The sequence below is a fragment of the Carassius gibelio genome, chromosome B18, assembly GCF_023724105.1.
Source record: "Carassius gibelio isolate Cgi1373 ecotype wild population from Czech Republic chromosome B18, carGib1.2-hapl.c, whole genome shotgun sequence".
Taxonomy (NCBI): domain Eukaryota; kingdom Metazoa; phylum Chordata; class Actinopteri; order Cypriniformes; family Cyprinidae; genus Carassius; species Carassius gibelio.
This window is the reverse complement of record NC_068413.1, coordinates 25,008,728-25,030,743: the sequence shown is the minus strand read 5'-3', so window position 1 is coordinate 25,030,743 and position 22,016 is coordinate 25,008,728. Positions and strand designations below refer to the sequence as shown.

At 35.8% G+C, this 22,016-nt stretch overlaps 1 protein-coding gene across 2 annotated transcripts; it reads right to left on the bottom strand.

Moving 5' to 3' along the window:
• Positions 1 to 7,403: 7,403 nt before the first annotated feature.
• On the bottom strand, positions 7,404 to 15,295 carry LOC127977402 (transcription factor Maf). 2 transcript variants are annotated; one of them, XM_052582303.1, is made up of 2 exons: positions 13,765 to 15,295; positions 7,404 to 7,532 (listed from the first exon to the last, which is right to left on the bottom strand). In XM_052582303.1, the coding sequence occupies exons 1-2, from the start codon at positions 14,736 to 14,738 to the stop codon at positions 7,505 to 7,507; spliced, it is 1,002 nt and encodes a 333-aa protein (XP_052438263.1). In that variant the 5' UTR covers positions 14,739 to 15,295; the 3' UTR covers positions 7,404 to 7,504. The 2 variants fall into 2 exon arrangements, with proteins under 2 accessions (XP_052438263.1, XP_052438264.1); XM_052582304.1 differs by lacking the exon at positions 7,404 to 7,532 and adding an exon at positions 12,611 to 13,143 and having other exon boundaries at positions 13,765 to 15,274.
• Between the last annotated feature and the right edge of the window lie 6,721 nt (positions 15,296 to 22,016).

Here is a 22,016-nt window from a genome sequence, read left to right as displayed (position 1 = left end):
CCTTGACTGACCTTACTAAAAAGGAGGCACCAGATACGGTCCAGTGGATGGAGTTGTGTCAGCAGGCCTTTACCCAGGTAAAGGCTGCCCTGTGTGGCGGGCCGTTATTACACTCTCCTGATTTTTCTCTCCCTTTTCTGTTGCAGACTGACGCGTAGGACAGGGGGCTGGGTGCAGTCCTGTCAGTCACAGGAGATAGGGGGGAGGACCGGCCGGTGCTGTACATTAGCTGGAAGCTCTCAAAGAGAGAGGCTAAGTACAGCACCATCGAGAAAGACTGTCTTGCCATCAGATGGGCCGTCCTCACCCTCCGCTATTATCTCCTGGGATGGGCATTCACCCTCTGTTTGGAGAACGCTCCGATGCAGTGGCTACACCGCATGAAGGAAACAACGCGCGGATCACCCGTTGGTATGTGGCTCTACAGCCTTGTAAATTCAAGGTGATCCACAGGCCGGGTGTTTAGATGGCTGTGGGCGACTTCCTCTCCAGAAATGGGAGGGGGGAGGGGCTTAACTTAATAAATACAGTTAAACACCCCTTTAAGCTGTTTAATAATTAAGATTTTGCAAAAAAAATCCCCCACCATGGCCCTGCCCTGCAACATCAAGCCCTGCACCCCCCCAGATAAAATATTTCCCTAGAATTACAATTTGTAAACTTTTTGGAGAGTATTTTTTTCTGTACAACTGTTCAGATGTACAGTACCTCCATACAGTGAGTTTTTAAAATGAATTATACTTTCTAAAATTTGGTAGACTACAGCTTTATAACACATGCCACTGAGTCTAACCTACAGCTGAAGGTTCATGACTACATTGCGTACCATTACCCTGCAGGCACATGGGTTCTGGAAAACTCTATAATGACATTCTAACTTTTGAGAGGGAATAGTCATGACCTTAAAAAAAGAGCACAATAATTACCCAAACAAAAGGCACATGAAGATACTGTACTGAAATTTACAATGCTAGATTCCTTCTGTAAAAAAGCACTTACGAAGAGCTAGTTTAATTAGACACACAGAATAATACTAACAAGCAGATGATGGAAGTAGAGAGGCAGAGGAAGAGGGTCGACCGCAGGCAGTGCTCGGGGGATCTTTCTTTCTTTCTTTCTTTCTCTATTTCTTTCTTTCTTTCTTTTATGTCTAGCTGTCTGTCTTTCTAAATAATAATACAAATAATTTATATAAATATATATAATTGTACTCTGATTTCTGTAGTTTTTTTTTTTTTCAATCACAGCCATTAAAAAATATAATAATAATAATAATAATAATAATAATAATAATAATAATAATAATAATAATAATAATAATAATTTCAATACCATGTAGTAATACATAATGACATGCTGCACAAATTTGGCACACTGCATCAACCACACACATGCACTGGTTTCCTTATTTGACTCTTACTTTTTTATTTTATTTCACAGAAATATAAATTGGATGGAAAACAAAGATCACATTACAAATAAATCACCCATTACAATGAGAAAAAACAAATATATTTCTGATGTGCAGCAAAAGAATAACTGTGCTCCACAAATTAGAAAGTGGCTTTAAAGGGATAGTCCTACCCAAATAGCAAAATTATGTCATTAATAACTTACCATCATGTTGTTCCAAACCCGTAAGACCTATGTTTATCTTTGGAACACAGTTTAAGATATTTTAGATTTAGTCCGAGAGCTCTCAGTCCCTCCATTGAAGCTGTGTGAAATGTATACTGTTCATGTCCAGAAAGGTAAGAAAAACATAATCAAAGTAGTCCATATGTGACATCACAGTGTCAGTTATAATGTTTGGAAGCACGAAAATAAATGTTGGTCCAAAAATTGCAAAATCTACGACTTTATTCAACATTGTCTTCTCTTCCGTGTCTGTTGTGTGAGAGAGTTAAAAACAAAGCAGTTTGTGATATCTGGTTTGCGTATCATTCGATGTAACTGGATCTTTTTTAAACCGGTTCACAGCAGTTCAGTCAGTGTACTGTTTGAATAAATGAACTACTCCGGGATATTGGTTTGTTTGAACTCAGAGGGAGTGTCAGCCACATTAAAAAAGTTAACAGCTTAAGTCATTTGTGGTTTAATGCGTATTGGAGACGCAAACCGTTGAAAATGATTAATTTTGATTTGGTGAACTGGTTCAATCACAATATCATTATCACAAGCTGCTTTGAACTCTCTCACAACATACATGGAAAAGAAGACAATGCTGAATAAAGTCGTAGTTTTTGCTATTTTTGTACAAAAATTTATTTTTGATGCTTCAAAAAATTCTAACTGACCCTCTGATGTCACATGGACTGTTTTGATGATGTTTTTCTTACCTTTCTGGACATGGACAGTATACTGTTCACACAGCTTCAATGGAGGGACTGAGAGCTCTCGGACTAAATCTAAAAAATCTTAAACTGTGTTCTAAAGATAAACGGAGGTCTTACGGGTTTGAACAACATGAGGGTAAGTTATTAATGACATAATTTTGCCATTTGGGGGGAACTATCCCTTTAAGAAAAGAGCTAGAGTGGTGAAACAGCACCACCATCACCACATGTTGTTTGGAAGAGCTTCGGAAAAAAAAAGAAATCTGCATATTCAGTTTTTCAGACATGACTGGAACTTCAAACGGGACTGGCTTCTATATATAATATTCTATATATATATATTCAGATATAACTATAAAATTAGCTTTTTTTCCCCCTTTTTTTTTTTGTTTTTTTTGCAGCAAACCCTCAAAATGGGTTTAGTGAACACAGGTATACAAATTAACGTATATGTACAATGAAATATCCTGCTTCCTATATTTCTGCTGGAGCTCCTCTACATCTTGTTTAGATGCATGGCATCATTTGATTATATCAAACACCAACAGATAAAAAATCTAAATTAAAAAGTGACTGACTCTGATCTTATAATGGGCCACGTTTGAATGTTCAAATTGGACAATAATCTCAAAGAAAACCTTAAAAACCACACAAAAAAATGGGTCTCTGGGCACAAAGTGAACCTTATGCTATGACGATTCCAGTTCCAAGGAGTAGGGTGAACTGAATAAGAAAAGCACCATCATGGAGCTGAATTTGATTCTGGATGAAAGCATAATCTCTGATCTCTTTTCAGGTGTTCTATAACCCTCAGGCATTATGTGAAAAAAAAAAAAAAATACTACTGTACTGTTTTGGCAAATGGAGGTTTAAAAAAAAAAAAAAAAAAAAAAAAAACATTGAAAAAAGATTACCGTTAATTCTGTCCAATGTGTATTTAAGAAAGAAAAAAAAAAAAAAAAAAAAAAATATATATATATATATATATATATATATATATATTTTTTTTTTTTTTTTTTTTTTTTTTTTTTTGATAATGATGACCCCCCCACCCCCCGCCACACATTTTCAATTCTAGATGTGTGTGTGTGTGTGTGTGTGTTTAAATAAAGGATCAAAAGGATTGACAATATAACATAATTCTGTATGATTTATAAGATTGTTTTTTTTTTTTTTTTTTTCTAATGGGGACCAGCAATAATGTACTGGTATTACTATCCTTGTGGGAAAATTTGATAAGCCCTAAAACTTAAAATTTCCTTAAGAACTAATGACATCCTTTCTATTACAAAGCTAAAGTCACAATTTCAAATTTAGTGTACTTTGCTGTTTTAAAGAAAAATAATTTTTTCACTCTCTCTTCTTGAGTCCAGTTACCTTTTTTTTTAAGAAAAGGAAGCAAGGCTGTGCTACACGACTCTGGGTAAAGATGCTATTCAGCGCATAGTACTGTACTCTGGGCTGACTGTACATAGACATTCATATTTTTAACCTTAAAGCCCAAATACAGTGTTTGCTGCCTGCACAGCTAAATATAGACTGTCAGCCTCCGTCTCCAGTTTCTCTTGCCTGGAGCAGGTGGCTGGAAGATCAGGCGGACACAGCAAGTCTGGGTGCATACGTCTCAAAATCTTGCTTTGCCATTTTAGATATTGTATTGATTGTGTGTGTGTGTGTGTGTGTGTGTGTTTGTGCGCATCCATATTATTTCATACAGTACAATATTAGACTGTAAAAATAAGCAAAAACTACAAAACTGGCATCTCTGACTGAGCCTTTTTTTTTTCATGAGCAATGAAAGTAAACAAAATGCGCAAGAGAAAGTGACTACAGCACATTTCTAGATTTAGTTTCAGTCACAATATAATATTTAATTAAATTAGCATGCATTAAAAAGGACATATTATGGCATGGATATCATATTGAAAGGTGGTTGTTGGTGAAACCCAGCCTTTCATCAGATACAGTAACAGGTTAAAGTCTTATGTACAAAAGTGCCTCAAATATAGAAATTATCAGAGCTGTTATGCTGGAAGTCAGGGGAGTTGCAAAAATACAAAAGTGTGGCGGATGTGTTATATAGTGTTTTTGCCACCACCCTTGGTAGATGACACTCCATCAGTGAGACTGACCAGTCTCAACCGCCAGTCACGCCTCACTTGGCCCTCCTTATGTGTACTGGTGTGTGTGCGCGCGCTAACACTGTCCTCTCAGGGATTTGGTAGTTTTCTCCTACCTCAGCAGTTACCATGTCCTTTTGTCCCCTCACTGGTGTCTGAACTATTGCCACGTGCAGTGAAGGAGACAGGGCAGCCCATGGGGCATACTTTCTTCAACAAATGTATATATGAAATCTGAAATTGCCTTACAGCAGAACAGTTTTTACTATTACACTGACCAAAACTTCCTAAATTTCAAACAGCAGCTGGTTCCATTCGAGAATGGAGCACCCGAGGTCTAGAACATAGCGTATTTCATTGACGACTATCATTATCAGTTTCTAAACCAGTGTTGTAGTACTCCAGGACATTTTTTTTCATAATATTGGTCTTGTCAGTTGGACTTAAACATCCAAACAAACAAACAAAGAAACAGACTGGGGCTTCAACATTGTTCCTAAAAATCAAGCATTGCCATCTGATTTTAAGTGAATATTAACTGTATTGTTAAAGTTAGGGTTGTTTGAGAAGTCCTGGAGGGCCACTATCCTGCAGAGTTTAGCTCAATTAAACACACCTTAACCAGCCAATCATTATAGAAACGTTGTGGTGTGTTAAGGCAAGTTGGAGATAAATCATATAAGACAGTGACCCTCCAGGAACAAGTTTGGACAACCAGTCATACACCTATGGCAACCCTGTTGAAAATCCAGCATATGCTGGTTAGGTATGTTTTGAAGCATGGCTGCTGGTTTGAGCTGGTTTAAGCTTTTCCTTAGCTGGTTCTCAACTGGTCATGTGCTGGTTCTAAGCTGATCCTGTGCAGGAGATAGTTGCTTAGGACCAGCACATGTCCAGCTAAGGACCAGCTTAAAAAAGCTCAAACCACCAGCCATGCTTCAAAACATACCTAACCAGGAGAATGTATATTTTTTTCTCTTTTTCTTTTTTTTTTTTTTTTTTTTTTTTTACAGGGAAAACCACACCACTCATTGAAGAACACCCACAAATACACTGGAAGCTGAGTCATGTGAAAAAAAAAAAAAAAGACAAAACAGTTTTCCTGCTAAAGACGAGCATCATTCTTTTTTCTCACTCACTTACATGAAAAGGCTACTCATTGTTCACTTGTGTTTTCTCACATTCTGTACATGCATAAAGTCACAAATACCATTTACTAGAACAACATTCACTATGACTGGTCTCTTGTCTCAGTCCTAGTGTCCAAATCCTCTAAAACATTGTATTCTCAGTGAGTATAATAAGATAGGATATGGTTTTGGACCTGTCTATCTATCTAAGATGCCTTCATTGTGTCAGTTTCTGAAGACACGATAACCCACAATTCTGTGTGTGCGATAACAGAGCAGGTTTATGGAAGACACCTATCATCATGTTTTTCATTCCTGTGTTCTCTGTGTCCTGTCATTCCTAAGAGTTTATCCAGCACATTTCCTCAGCCGTCTTTAAAGGGCAACTAATTCACAGCCACTCCGATGGCTGTTGGAAACAACAGCACTTAAAGCACTTCATTGAACGCTGATTTGTCCTTGTCATCTCCGACAGCTCCGTCTCATTTTTCCCTGGCGAAGTTAAGTGAGGCTGGAGCCTGGCCAGCCCTGATCCTGTGCTCTACTTAAAGACAATGGGGACGGGAACACAGAGCATTATGGGAAGGGCGGCATGACATTAACATCTCATCCTCATTATGCAGATTAGTATGAGGGAGATAGAGGAAAGGGAACATGCTAAATGGACATTGGATATAAAGGGATTGGAAACTAAAGGGTAAACCTTCATCAGACCTCCTGACAAAGATTCAAGAACAACTAAATTAACTCTTTACCTTATTAATCATATGAAGGTGAAGAGTGGAAGTTTTTGTACTAGTCAAATAATTTTTCATATTCCACCTTAATATGCAGAGGCAACTTTAACTAAAACATTCCTAGTTGGATGCATAAGCAGAAACAATGCTACTCTGTGGTACTGTGTCATTTAGTTGATCATTCCAAATTTGTTTGTTTGTTTATTAATTGCATTTATTTATTAGGCCTTTTTTGACATTTTTTAGTGAGCGCTTTAGTACAAGAACAGACAGGAAATGCTGCACATCATTATGTGGGCATGTGTTCTAGAGCAGGTTTGAATATGACTCATCCATTCAGATTCAGCCTAAAAATATCCATTTTCTTTTTTTTTGTTCTTTTTTTTCTGCATTTTAACATTAATATGAACATTTTAACAATGGGTACACAATATATCATACTTTAGTCTTGTTCTAGAAGGCACTATGTCTTTGAATCAGTGGTCGGTCAGGCCACAGTGAATATGGAGAACTTTGCTGAATCATAAAAGTGCTTTTAGTGACCAATGTACCATACAAACACCTTAATCCCTGACAGCTCATAGAGCAGCTTGTACCCAAGAGCGAGGTGCATTTGGTGCTCCAGAGAGATGTCATTGGTGTAGTCCTACAAGAGTACACACTGAGCCTGGAGAAAGATGGATTGTGCTTCAGCTGGTCTTTTAGAAATCCATCACCCCAGCACTGAGAGTTCGGCCTATGGGAAGGTGAATTTACACTTGCTTTGACTCAGGTGTAAAGTGAGAAAAATATTCCGTACAGCACTTCAGGAATCACTAGTCACACTCTGAGGTAGATGTCAGATACAGTGTTAAGTACTCAGTCAATGTTATTATAAATAAATAAATATATATATATATATATATATATATATATATATATATATATATATATATATATATATATATATATATATATATATATATATATATGCACTTTATATTAAGGCACTTTGAGATTCCTATAATAGATCACTGCATTTTATTATTTGATAAACACTTTATTTTTTATTTTATTTTTTTCCACACTATTTGGTTATTGTATGCTTTAACATTACCTTTGTTGTGTGTTGTATGTCAGAGATACAAGTGAAATTGTTTTACCTCATCAAGGCCAGGCGCAGAGGTTCAGAGAGCTCATGGTTACAGATGAAGGAACTTTCTGGAAGACCTGACAGAGAAAAAGTAAGACAGAGATGTCATGGTACACCACAAACTAAATGGAAATTGTGACTTCATCATGATGTAACACATTTTTATAGTAATCTATGTGGAGAGATTGCAAGCTGAACTTTTTATTATTAAAAACTATTATATTATGTAATATTTCTGTCAAAGACAAACAGTCAGAGACATAAAAAATACAAGATTTTCATACTTGATTAATCTGCTCTTAAAAAAAAAAAAAAACTTCATCTGACAGTATTATTTTTCTGATGAATAGGTTCCTCTGAGGTGTGCGTCTATAATGAAATAACAGAAGACACAACAATCTATTCTTCAAAATCAAATTTTAAATCTAGTTTTACAGTAACGAAATAACACTGTTACTGTTTCCATGAAGCATTTAAATTGTATTACTGATGGAAACTGACATTATTTTTTATTTAGTGGGGGTTGGGAGATGATGTGTGTGTGTGGGCATGTTTTTGTGACATATCAGGACACAGCTTTGTATAATGACATGGGTATGACACAGGTATTACAAGGAGAGGGTGAATTATGAGGACATAGCCCATGTCCCCATTTTTCAAAACGCTTATAAATCATACAGAATGAGGTTTTTTTTTTTTTTTTGAGAAAGTAAAAATGCACAAAGTTTCCTGTGAGGGTTAGGGTTAGGGGTAGGGTTGGTGAAGGGCGATAGAATATACAGTTTCTACATTATAAAAACCATTACGCCTATGGGATGTCCCCACTTTTCACAAAAACAAACGTCTCGTGTGTGTGTGTGTACAGGTTTATATATCCTGCTGGGGACTTAAACGTGAATACACACTCAGACTCATGGGGACTAGTGTCAGGTTGGGGACCTAAATTAAAATTCAGAATTTTGCTATGTAGTATGATAGTTATTATAGCTATTATAGAATAGTTATTTTTCACAGTGCAGTCCACATTCAAACTCTTTTAAGACATAGAATTAGTTCACAATTAAATTATTTTTTACACACACACACACATATATATATATATATATATATATATATATACTAAAAAAAAAATAATGTCAGTTTCCATCAGTAATACAATTTAAATGCTTCATGGAAACAGTAACAGTATTATTTAGTTACTGTAAAACTAGATTTAAAATTTGATTTTGAAGGGGCATAGAGGACATTCAATAATGTACAGTATTTGAAAAACAATGTGTTTTTTACATTTATGCATTTGGCAGACGCTTTTATGCAAAGCGTCTTACAGTGCTATACATTTTTTTTCATTATGTATCATCATTTAATGTTATCATCAAAATTAAAGCCTGTTAAAATATTCCGTTACACCAAATACACAAAATAATGATTTTTAAAAAAGCTTCATATTTTCATACCCCTTTAAACTCTTAATTCATATTTTAATCTTATTTTGGTTTTAATTCTAACTGCCATACAGTCATGATAAATGATCACCCAAAAGGATGTTATTCATCACAGAAATAGAATATTATGTCTGAAAGGAAAGATAAACAAGTTAGATAGTCTAAAATTGTAAGGCTATGTACCTTACACATAGGACAAGTTCAGTGAAATATTTTGAATGCTCAAGACATACGCATACTGCACCCCTTACCCAGGAACAGGATGAGAAAAAAAAAAAAAAATGTGTGAAAGAAAAGTAAATATTTCATAGAAATGAAATAACTGCACATTCCATACATTATGAAGGGGAACTGATTTTTCACAGCTTTTATTCTTATTAACTCAAGTGTGTTTACATGTTCATTGTTAACTGGTGAAATTAGATAACAGATGAATTTACGTATTAGCCAGAAAATATTAATTGACACACTTTCTCTCTGTATCATACACGCATCATCTTCATCTTTATTGTGTCTTTGCATCGCTGGAAAACCCCAGTACTCTGACACACAGTTTCAAAGTGTGTGCACATCTTTCCGAAAGCTCTCTCAAGTTTACCCGCATCACTCGCAAGCCAAAAGACTTCCAAAACTGAACTTTTCATATCTGTCTGTCTGTCTGTCTATCTATGTATCTATCAATCATGGCGTCATATATATTTAGTGTACATGACGTAACATGTACAACAAATTTTAATAAAGCTTCAATACGGCCTGCAGTGTACATGTGTATTGATAAATGTGAAATTGCTTAAGTCAACTAATCAAAATACAAAACCGGTGGGAAAATTTGTTGAGCAAACCTGTTAGTAGTTAGCTGATTAAAAGTGAAAATGGATGAAAGGTAGCTGTGGATCCATAGGAAGTGTCATGCCTATGTGCATATGCATTTGACTTAAAGACTGGCACAGGAAATGAATAAGGTCTCCCCTGAGGGTAAAGATCTTTGTAATGACTGTACATGTTTCTACATCTCGTTCACTGACCTCCTCTGTACACACATACACTGAAACACTGAAATACACCATCACTAAAGCCTGAACTCACTCTTGCAAAGACTCCGTAAGAGTAGAACATTCATTGTTTCAGATAACATATTACATTTTTTTTCTTCCACATTAAATAATGATGAAAATAATAGGAATAAATAAACATACTTTCAAAAATGAGAATCATAGATGCCCAGTTGTAACAGCAATATTTCAAGTAATTTAAAGCATAATGTTTTAGGACAACATGGATACATTTCTAATTTAAGAAAGCAGATAAAATCATAACAATGTCAAGTTGCAGTTTGTGCTTACCTTTATGTCAACAGTGCACAATAAGTTTAAGGAGATGTCTAGGGTTTTGCCAATTCAAAAATTACTGAAATGTGTGCACATAAGAGAGAGATTTGCAACAAATTGCAGTTTTCACATCCATGTTAAAAGCCCAGCCATACAAATTCATGATTAACAATTTCTATATGGCTCAAGTCAGCCCCTTTCTAAGTGATTAATCATTGGGAAAATCATTTCAACTATCCAGCTATACTCTCTCGCCCGAGTTCCTGTTTCCTCATGTTCCTCCCTCCTGTTCTTCCTTGTTTCAGGAGAGGTGGACGACAAAGCCGTCTCCTTCACATGGAGGAATGGCACACATTTAGTAATTAAAGAACAAATCTCAGTACAAACTGAGCACTGTTAATCTAGATGAAGATTAAATGTATCTGTAAAATGACCTTTCTTTGTGTGAAGTTTTTTTGTATTCCTGTGTTGTTGTTTTTTTGTTTTTTGTTTTTTTTTCATTCAGGATGTGAATGTTTACTCTGACCTCCAAAAACATATTCACTGGTACATTGGTTCTCAACTGATTGAATGTATCAATATAACACTTACACTAAATTGTTTATCATGCAAAGGTAAACAAAATGTCCTTAAAAATCTAACTATCTGAATTTACAAATATTATCATCAACTGCTTAAGCACAGCAATATGCTAAATTATTAGTGTAACAAACTGAAGAGGAAAACTAATATATATCTGTATATGTGGGTCTGTTCTGATAGTGCCGCAGATAGCAGGGAAGCGTCTATGATAAATGCAAATAGTAAAGAAAAAGATGAATTTATATATATATATATATATATATGTATGTATGTATGTATGTATGTATGTATGTATATATACATACATATATATATATATACATATATTCTTTTTTGTTTTCTTTTTTTTTACTACTTTTTTTACTACTTTTACTTTCTTTTTTTCATAGACGCTTCCCTGCTATCTGCGGCACAATCAGAACAGACCCACAACTCACCAATTGAGAACCCCCATACTTATGTACCTCCGCTCATGCAACGCTGCCCACTTATGAACATGTATGTCTCAGGCAAATGCGTAAAACTGCTGTTCTTTCATAACTACAGCCATTTACATTTGGAGTTAAATGATTCTCTCTCTCTTTTTTTTTTTTTCTTTTTTTTTTTCCTGTAACTCAAGACCAATCCAAACAGCTGTTCCAGGAGTTTCAAGGACTGTTCTGTGCGCTGCGACATCTGTGCAGCACAACACGCACAGCCTGAACCCAGTTTAAAGGGACAGCTTTTATGAATTAATCCACAATTTATCTTGTAAATTACTAAAGAGAGATAGAATGGTGACACATGCAGTGGCGCTAAAACTTCATTTTAAAAATAAAGCAAAGTCCATTGCATTACTATGGTGTTGAACTTTGGAATGTTTCAGCATTGTCTGCCATAAAATTCCTTATTTAAACTCTATCAAACATAATGTGCTAAGAGCTCTCTGTAAATTGTAGTATTTTCCAGAGAATACTTGTGAATGTGTTAGATAGTGTTTGTAGTAAAATTGTCATAAACCTTTTTGAAAATCTTGTGGTGTTAACAAATAGTTGCCTCTCGAGCCAAACAACTATGATAAGAGAAAATGCTGTTTACATAGTTTCAGTCTGAATCTTGTGTTAGACACACTATTTTTAAGATGACAAACATGTTTTGCACAATGCATGCACTAGATAAAACTAATAAAAACAAGCTACTAACAGTAATTACGATTTAAACAACTAAAAATAAAATAAAATAATAAATAGATAGATAAATAAATAAATTAAACTTTAACAAACAACATCCAGAGAAAGCAGACTTTAAGTGGCCCAAATTGCATTTTATTGCATATCATTATAATTGTATAAAACGAAAATAAGCATATATGAACATCACATATGGTTAGTGGGTAAAATAATTTTGCACAGCAAAATATATATGAAAAAAAAAAAATACAGTTTTAAGAATTTATTGATGAACGGTATATCCTGATTTCATACAAGCAGGGTATCAATCCCTGACCATAAAACAATGTCCAGACATTTTAATATTGATTACTACATTATTGCCATGTAAATAATGAATGTATTAACAAAAGAAAGAAAGAAAGAAAATCGAGTCCTGCTTGGCAATATATATTTACAGTTTATCTAAATTAGATCATATCCTTTAGTTTTCAGCAAAGCCATGGCGGGTGCCTTTTAAATTAGCGTTCTAGATAGATTTCAATATGTGATATAGAATTTGCTACAAGCTATATTTAGTGCAACTCATTCCAAATAGGTCAGATTTTATATCAGACTATTTTCTTTTTTATTTTCTCCCCCCCCCCCCCCCCCCCCCCTGAATACATGATGTTCTGTGTTGACTTAAAATTCTACTTTAATACTTTGGTTTTAAAATACAGTAAATGGCAGGCTACAAAAGGAACTACAACTGTCAAACTGTTGTTTTCATTGCAAGAACATGCTGCAAAAAAGCTCAAGTTACGCATTATAAAAATCCAGCTCTATGCAAACTTGGAGCCTTCCCAAACTTATAACAAGAAGAAACAGGCAACATCTAAACTCTAAGTTAACTTCTCCATGTCAACCTGTGGCATGAACTACCACTAACTGTTCTTATATGATAAAAAAAAAAGGAGTTCATTCCAGAATTATCAAAATGCAAATGTTTGACATTAAATACACAAACCGCTTTTAGCAACAACACTGTTTAAGTCCCGGAGGGAGAATTCCTTTCAGAAACCAGGTCCTTGTTCTCTCCCTCGCAACAAAGCTTCCAGTTGGTTCTCAACAGAGAATTAACTGTATGGAACGACCTTTTTCATGGAGATGATGATGGCATGATGCTCCTTTCACTTTTTTAGTCTGTATTCCAAAAAAGTGATTGGGAAATGAAAGAAATGTATGAATGCCATGCTGAGCAGAAGTTCTTTTCCAAGTAGAAGTTCATTTTCAAGCACATAAAAAAAAAAAAAAAAAAAAACAGAGGAGGATAACGAACAAACAAAAAGACCATACATGTCCAGCATGCAGGCACTTCAAAAAGTCTTTCATATAGTCAATAGATTCTCATGTAAGTCACAAAACAGCAAGCAGAAGGCATGAGATGATAATGGGGGGAGGGGTCCTTGGACTTTGGCAAAAGAGCAAAAAATATATATGTAAAAATAAAAAATAGCAAATAATTGGCAAAAAACAAAATGTGAATAAAGGTCAACTTCATGAGTGTATATGCATACACATCAAAATATTAATTTGCGTACACATTAAAATCTGAACTATTTTAGATAATAATATAAATGTGTATATTCAATTTGGTTGTACAACAAGCTACCAAAACTCAAGGAGATCTGACTTCAGTTCTTAAAAAAAAAAAAAAAAAAGTCAGCCTTGATCTAACAACCCCCAAAACTAAAAAAAAAAAAAAAACTTTTAAAAACTTTATTGGTTTATTTCTCTCTTTCTTAGGCTTTTTATGGAACTCACATGAAAAACTCCGGGGATGAGGGGTTGTTGTCGCTGCTCGACGAGTTTTCTCGAAAGCCGCTGTTCACGAGCTTCTCGTACTTCTCTTTGTATGCGTCTCTCTCACGCACCAGTCGGGAGATCTCTTGTTTGAGGTGGTCCACCTGCTGCATGAGCTGTGACTTCTCGCCCTCCAATACGTGCCTCTGCTGGACCCTCTTGTAGCGGCACGACTGGGCATAGCCTCTGTTTTTGAGGGTTCTCCTCTTCTGTTTGAGTCGGATCACCTCCTCTTTGCTGACGCCGCGCAGCTGCCGGTTGAGCTCCCGCACGGACATGGTAACGAGTTGCTCGTCCGAGAAGCGGTCATCCAGGTGGGAGTGCTGGTGGTGGGTGGCAGAGGAGCTGTTGCTGGACTGGACCCCGGGGGTTTGGTGCTGCTGGTGGTGGCTGTGATGATGATGGTGGTGATGGTGGTGAGGTGCCCCGTTCTGCGCTGCAGCGGCGGCAATGACTGCGGACACCACCGCGGCGGCGGATCCCATCTCTTCCCCGGCCATTGCGCCTCCCGCGCCGCCCGCGCTACTGAATTGCTGTCCTCTAGCATAGCCGTCGAAGCTCTGGAGTTGATGTGTGCTGCTGATCAGCGCTTCAACCGCGTCCTCGGGACTGAAGCCCAACGCCTCCGGGTTGAGCTGCTGTTGATAGCCGGTCATCCAGTAGAAATCATCCAGGTGCGCTTTCTGCTCGCTCCCGGAGCTAGGGCTAGGTGCCGAGAAGCTTGGGGAAGGGGGGACCGAACTGCATGGCGTGCTCATCGGGGTGGAAGACAGGGAGCCCCCGGCGATCAGGCTTCTGCACTGGCTGATGCTGCGATCGGGCTCCAGTGGCTCTTTCTTCACCTCAAACTTCATCAGATCGAAGTCATTAACATATTCCATGGCCAGGGGACTGGTGGGCAGGTCGGAGCTGCTCAGTGCCAGCTCTGATGCCATCCTCTTGCTGCTGACTGTCCTCCAGAGCGGGTGAAAAGCAGCTGTCAAAGCGGGCTGGGTCGGGAGAGAGAGAGCCAGCTTGATGATGTTCAAATGTTTTACAATTAGCTGGAAAACGGAGACCTCACAGGACTTTGCACTGCACTCCTAACTCCAGAATATGAGCTCTCGTTGGCACAGTCTATTGCAAAAATGCATCGGATATATTTCTCCTCCCTTTACAAGTGAATTTCGGAGATCTTAGATTTCAAACATTTAACACTTTGGTGACTCCTCATTAGCAGACATCATCGTGGTCAAACGGTTGACTGGAACGTAGATAAACGAAGTGCGCTTGCTGACACAGATTGAGCTGAAATGGTTTTTAAACCTAAACTACAGTACAGTTTAAAAGCTTTGCTGAGTTTTATAGCTGCCGTGACGTATGAGGTTCGGAGATAGCCAATGGGGTCGCTGAATCTCAGAGCTCGTTAACATATGAGTTCGGAAACCAAAACTTTTCTCGTCAGCTGACTGTCATTTTGGAAATGTTGGAGGAAAGAGCTGAATGGACTTAGAGTGTTTAACTCCTTCGTCCTTTTCGTCCTTCGCTTTTTCAAAATGTCCAGTTCTGTTACTTTAGTAACACGAGTGTCTGGACGTGTGTGTTTCTGTGGATTTTTTATTTATTTATTTATTATTATTATTATTATTATTATTATTATTATTATTATTATTATTATTATTTAACCTTTCTAATATTATGCAGTTAGTGAGATCGTAGGATATGTAAGGAGGATAACAACTGGTTTTTAGACATAATCATTATAAAATAATTACTCAATGTCTAACTTAAAATATCGGTTTGCCTGAATTAACATTTTAAAAAGTAATACACAACACATAGCCTACACCCTTAAGGTATAATACAACATTAAAGTTGTTATAATGGAAATGATATAATTTCAATTAAATACAATTGCAAATAATAAAAGTTTTTTTTTTTTTTTTTTGAAAACTCAACAGTGCCACCTCTGGGGCAAAAAGAGAAGTGTGTGTACGTGCGTGTGTGGAGATACCTACTGGAGATACCTACAGTACTTAGTTTTGAGACAAATTTGTACAGAAGTGACCCAAGTCTGACAACGGCAGATTAGTTGTCCATTTTGGAGACATCCACGTTTGTCAAAGCTGTATAAAACAAAGTAAATAAAGTTTTAAGTAGTTATCATGTAGTACTCATAACTCACTCACTATTATAAAATAGAAGTCAACTGAAGTTTGTGTGTGTGTGTGTGTGTGTGTGTGTTGGGGAAGGTGGGGGATATACCGAGCCTTTGTGTAATGTAATCAGACCTTTTGGAAAGTGAAACTTTATATTCACATTTATGTAGATATGAATAAATGGGATAGCTGTTATTAGTTTCAACTATACAGAGAAAGGAATCAGTTGTAGTTGTACTACACTATCTATTCTTTTCAGCACAGAAAAAAAAAAAAAAAAAAAAAAAAAACCTTCTGAATTATTCTCGCTAAATTATTTTAAGTAATTTCCAAACCAGGAAAAAATAAATCTTACAGGTAACATTTTTGGACATTTTGACAAAACAAATGCACCACCTTGATTTACATTAGGCTATAGTTCAGTGATCAACCAAATGATTCAAGCATAGACCAAGAGAACAGCTATAAAAACGTGTTTATCAGTTCTGTAAGATCTGCCTAATCTAGTCATATATTAAACTACTCTTCTGTTCGTTGCTCTTTTACTGGAGGTCAGGGGTTGATTCCGGCAGTATTTCTCAGTGATTTTTTTTTTTTTTTCATTTATTCTTCAAGTATTCAGTTAGCAGCAGCTCAATATAAAGCAATTTTTGCTTTGCACAATATACCTGTCTGATTAATTAATGATCCTGTCCTGATCTTCAGTCGCATGATTCTTACATTATTATGTCTATCTATCTATCTATCTATCTATCTATCTATCTATCTATCTATATATATATATATATATATATATATATATATATATATATATATATATATATATATATATATATATATATATACAGTATTGTTCAAAATAATATCAGTAAAATGTGACTAACCAGAATAATCAAGGTTTTTAGTATATTTTTTATTGCTACGTGGCAAACAAGTTACCAGTAGGTTCAGTAGATTGTCAGAAAACAAACAAGACCCAGCATTCATGATATGCACGCTCTTAAGGCTGTGCAATTGGGCAATTAGTTGAAAGGGGTGTGTTCAAAAAAATAGCAGTGTCTACCTTTGACTGTACAAACTCAAAACTATTTTGTACAAACATTTTTTTTTTTTTTTTTTTTCTGGGATTTAGCAATCCTGTGAATCACTAAACTAATATTTAGTTGTATGACCACAGTTTTTTAAAACTGCTTGACATCTGTGTGGCATGGAGTCAACCAACTTGTGGCACCTCTCAGCTGTTATTCCACTCCATGATTCTTTAACAACATTCCACAATTCATTCACATTTCTTGGTTTTGCTTCAGAAACAGCATTTTTGATATCACCCCACAAGTTCTCAATTGGATTAAGGTCTGGAGATTGGGCTGGCCACTCCATAACATTAATTTTGTTGGTTTGGAACCAAGACTTTGCCCGTTTACTAGTGTGTTTTGGGTCATTGTCTTGTTGAAACAACCATTTCAAGGGCATGCCCTCTTCAGCATAGGGCAACATGACCTCTTCAAGTATTTTAACATATGCAAACTGATCCATGATCCCTGGTATGCGATAAATAGGCCCAACACCATAGTAGGAGAAACATGCCCATATCATGATGCTTGCACCTCCATGCTTCACTGTCTTCACTGTGTACTGTGACTTGAATTCAGAGTTTGGGGGTCGTCTCACAAACTGCCTGTGGCCCTTGGACCCAAAAAGAACAATTTTACTCTCATCAGTCCACAAAATGTTCCTCCATTTCTCTTTAGGCCAGTTGATGTGTTCTTTGGCAAATTGTAACCTCTTCTGCACATGCCTTTTTTTTTAACAGAGGGACTTTGCGGGGGATTCTTGAAAATAGATTAGCTTCACACAGACGTCTTCTAACTGTCACAGTACTTACAGGTAACTCCAGACTGTCTTTGATCATCCTGGAGGTGATCATTGGCTGAGCCTTTGCCATTCTGGTTATTCTTCTATCCATTTTGATGGTTGTCTTCCGTTTTCTTCCACGTCTCTCTGGTTTTGCTCTCCATTTTAAGGCATTGGAGATCATTTTAGCTGAACAGCCTATCATTTTTTGCACCTCTTTATAGGTTTTCCCCTCTCTAATTAACTTTTTAATCAAAGTACGCTGTTCTTCTGAACAATGTCTTGAACGACCCATTTTCCTCAGCTTTCAAATGCATGTTCAACAAGTGTTGGCTTCATCCTTAAATAGGGGCCACCTGATTCACACCTGTTTCTTCACAAAATTGATGACCTCAGTGATTGAATGCCACACTGCTATTTTTTTGAACACACCCCTTTCAACTAATTCAACTAATTGCCCAATTGCACAGCCTTAAGAGCGTGCATATCATGAATGCTGGGTCTCATTTGTTTTCTGAGAATCTACTGAACCTACTGGTAACTTGTTTGCCACGTAGCAATAAAAAAATATACGAAAAACCTTGATTATTCTGGTTAGTCACATTGTACTGCTATTATTTTGAACAATACTGTATATATATATATATATATATATATATATATATATATATATATATATATATATATATATATATATATATGAAGAGTTCAGATGCAAAAGCCTCTAAATGCCATTTGAAATTTTCATCTAAAATTAGGATTTTTTTCAGGCTCCTATATTTATGTTTAGTTATTTCACTTTAATAGCCTGGAAAAGGACCTGCACATTGCCATTAAAGTAAAATGACTCAACCTAAGCATAGGAGCTTGATAAAAATCCTAATTTTAGGTGAAAATTTCAGATGGCACTTAGAGGCTTTTGCATCTGAACTCTTCATATATCTATTAAGAATTTCAGCTCAGTGCCATGCTCTAAAAATCCATGAGTACATGTCCATGCAATGATAAGTTGGCCATTTAGGAAAACACCTTTGTGACTTGTTTTAGCATTGACTCTGCAACCATTTCATACACTGCACAAAAGCCTATAATCATTTACTCAGTATCTTTTCTGGCAAAGTCTATAATCTCATGCTTTGGATCCTTGGTATTTTTAGAGGATGGACTAAGATGAGTGTAATGATCTCTATGACCGCTAGCCATGAATGATTACATCAATAGCTGTTACTGTGTGTGTATTTGGACTGTATTTACTTTAGCCTAACTCTAAATAAATAAATAAATAAATAATAATGCATATATGTAGTTTATTATTTCACAAGATTAAATAGATACAAAAAATAATAATAAATAATAAAACATTACATTTGGAAGACAGTCCCACAGAAGATTATGCATTGACACATACTATAGCAAAGTTTGGCAAACGATGTGTCTCATAACAGCAAAGAATCATAGAGGTGTTACATTTACCTTTGCTTAAATTTGTTTGAGCATTATATGAATGAACAACTAAATTTTAGAGAAAATGAAAAGTAATAAGCATCATGGACTTTGAGGAGAGGATATGACTCCATGACCCCAAAGCCATTCCACTGCAGTCTACGAAAGCCCCAATCATGAAAGCCCTGATTCTTAATCAATTTTAAAACAGTTACATGTGAAATTGAGGAAAAAGAGTCTTTCCACATATAGATTGGAGTCACTCACAAAAGGAAAGAAAGGGGTAAAACTGAATAAACTTTACACTTTAATTCAAGATCAAGTGGGAAGAGGTCAGGAACAATTGACCAAGGGTGGCAGGTTTTTGGAATAATGTTCATATTGCTCTTGTCCATACTTATTTGTCTATTTATTCATTTGACACTTTAATCCAAAGCGACACAGAATAAGCAGTTTGTCACAGAGGAAGACAAACAGTGTGGTCATGCAATAACCAGTACTGTAAATCTCCAGTAAGGAAAATAATCACTATTAGAGTCGTTCATATGATGAAATTGGTATGTGTACAGGCAAGACTTAAATCTGTGTCACAGCTGCTGTGTGCAGTGAGCATGTGCGTCAGTTCTCTGAGTGCAGATAAAGGATATAGAGTATCCTGATCTGCTAATTTGTTGTATTGTATGGTCACTGCTCACACATGCCACTCCCTCGTGTACATTGTAGAACAGTGTTGTAGTCAGTACCAGCTCATTTGAGTCTGAGTAGATCTGAGTAGGTTGAGTATAAGTCAAGACTGAGTCTAAATGCCCCACACCATTACAAGACCAAGAAATATGGACTTTGACTCAGACCTGAGTCAGATAGTCTAGTCTCTCCTGCTTCTAACGCAATGGGAGGCTTCACAAAACTCAAGACTGGGTTAATGACCAGTCACAGACTGACACATGTCTAGTAAACTGCACAAATGCAAAAGGACGTTTGCCGTCAATCATGAAGAAAAAAAAAAAAAAAAAAAAAGATTGATTGAATCAACTTAGTAATAAAAATAAAAAAATGAAATATGATAGCAACATTTTAGGTAATTTATAAGATTACTTGTTATTTTTCACTTCTGAAAACTGCACATTTAACTGCCCCAGATTAATTACTTTTTCAACTTTCACATACCGAGAAATGAAACTTGCTGTTAATAGTTTACACTGTTTTATTGTTAAAATAAGTATTATACTGTATGTATATATATATATATATATATATATATATATATATATATATAGAGAGAGAGAGAGAGAGAGAGAGAGAGAGAGAGAGAGAGAGAGAGAGAGAGAGAGAGAGAGAGAGAGGAATGCTCAGCTGCTTATAGGATCAGCTGATAATTACTTAATATGACAAAAAAAGAAAAAAAGAAAGAAAAAAAAAAAAAGAAAAAAAAAAGAATACACTGTGTTCCAAAAGAATACATGAGTGGGCTTCTGCCTTTTTTTTTTTTTTCAGATAAGATTGATTTGCCCTCATTAAAACAAGTACGTGAGCGAAGACATGACACTCGTGACAGAGCCTGAAACTATTCTTGCATGCACAGTGAAGAGGATGTGATGTTCAAAAGGACTATCTTAAAAAGACAAACTAAGATCATTAGCCAAATAATAATAATAATAATTATTATTATAATAATTATAGATAAATACACAATATTTTAATATTAGTATCCTAATATATAAATATTAAATATTGTTACGTTTACTCATGTGTCATATGGCATGCTATTTGTGTGCCAGTGAAGAGTGTTTCCAATCAGTTCTGTGTTCAATTAGGACAGAACTAGCTAACTATGTAATAACTAGCATGCATATATTGCCAATAGGTTTTCAACATAATTATTTGAGCATGCATATCACCCAAACTTTTGGAGAACAGTACGATGCTCCTGAAACATGTTACATTGGTCAAAACAAATAATGGACTTCCTTGTTGTCTTGTAGACAATGTACTGTTGTACAAATGTGAAAATACTGCTTTACAGCTCCACAGTGAGTATTGTACATGATGATGATGTTACATAACTTACATGTTGTGTGCATTTCTGTCTGTGAGACATTCTGTAACATTATGAGGTTATCCATGTGATTCATTACAGGCCCGTGGATAAGGTCACTGACCTCTAGTTTTAAAACTGTAGTTGTGATGGTAGCTAAATTGACTTACAGTAAAAGTTCCACCAGCGTCAACTCATATTGATCTAAAGGTTTACTTTGAACCTTAACCTCATTTCTCATCATAAATAAACAGAGCTCAGATCTCAGATCTTCAGACGAAGATTGATTTCCTTTTAAAATAACTTTTCAGTAGACAGATAAATCTATATGTGTTATTTAGCTAACTGCATTGCTCAATCTGACTCTGATTTATCTGTAACTAAACTCATGCTTTTTGGTTGTTTTCTGGTTCCACAAAGATAATAAAATCATAATAAATAAATACATAAATAAATAATTTGAGATTGGTGCATTGCAAGAATATTTTACAAATTAAGTACTCCTTACCCTTTACTCTTACAATGACAATTCTCAAATGCAAATCCTCACTTAACCTCATAAAAAAGGTTTATGTCATAATTTGTAATATATCATTTGTAATATAATCTCAGTGTGAAGTAAATGCTTTGTCTAGTTAATGTTGGTCACAATTGTTGGCACCCAATTATTGCAATGTCCTTTTCTCAACGCAACAGCTATGAGTTTGTCCTGTAATGCCTGAAGTGTTTGGAGAACACCTGAG

What these genes read in the sequence shown, in the direction of transcription:
- LOC127977402 (XM_052582303.1), bottom strand. Translation starts at nt 14,738, where the DNA reads ATGGCATCAGAGCTGGCACTGAGCAGCTCCGACCTGCCCACCAGTCCC. An exon ending in TCATCCCCGGAGTTTTTCAT is followed by an intron (nt 7,533 to 13,764) that starts GTGAGTTCCATA and finishes TTTCTCTGTCAG; the next exon opens with GTCTTCCAGAAAGTTCCTTC.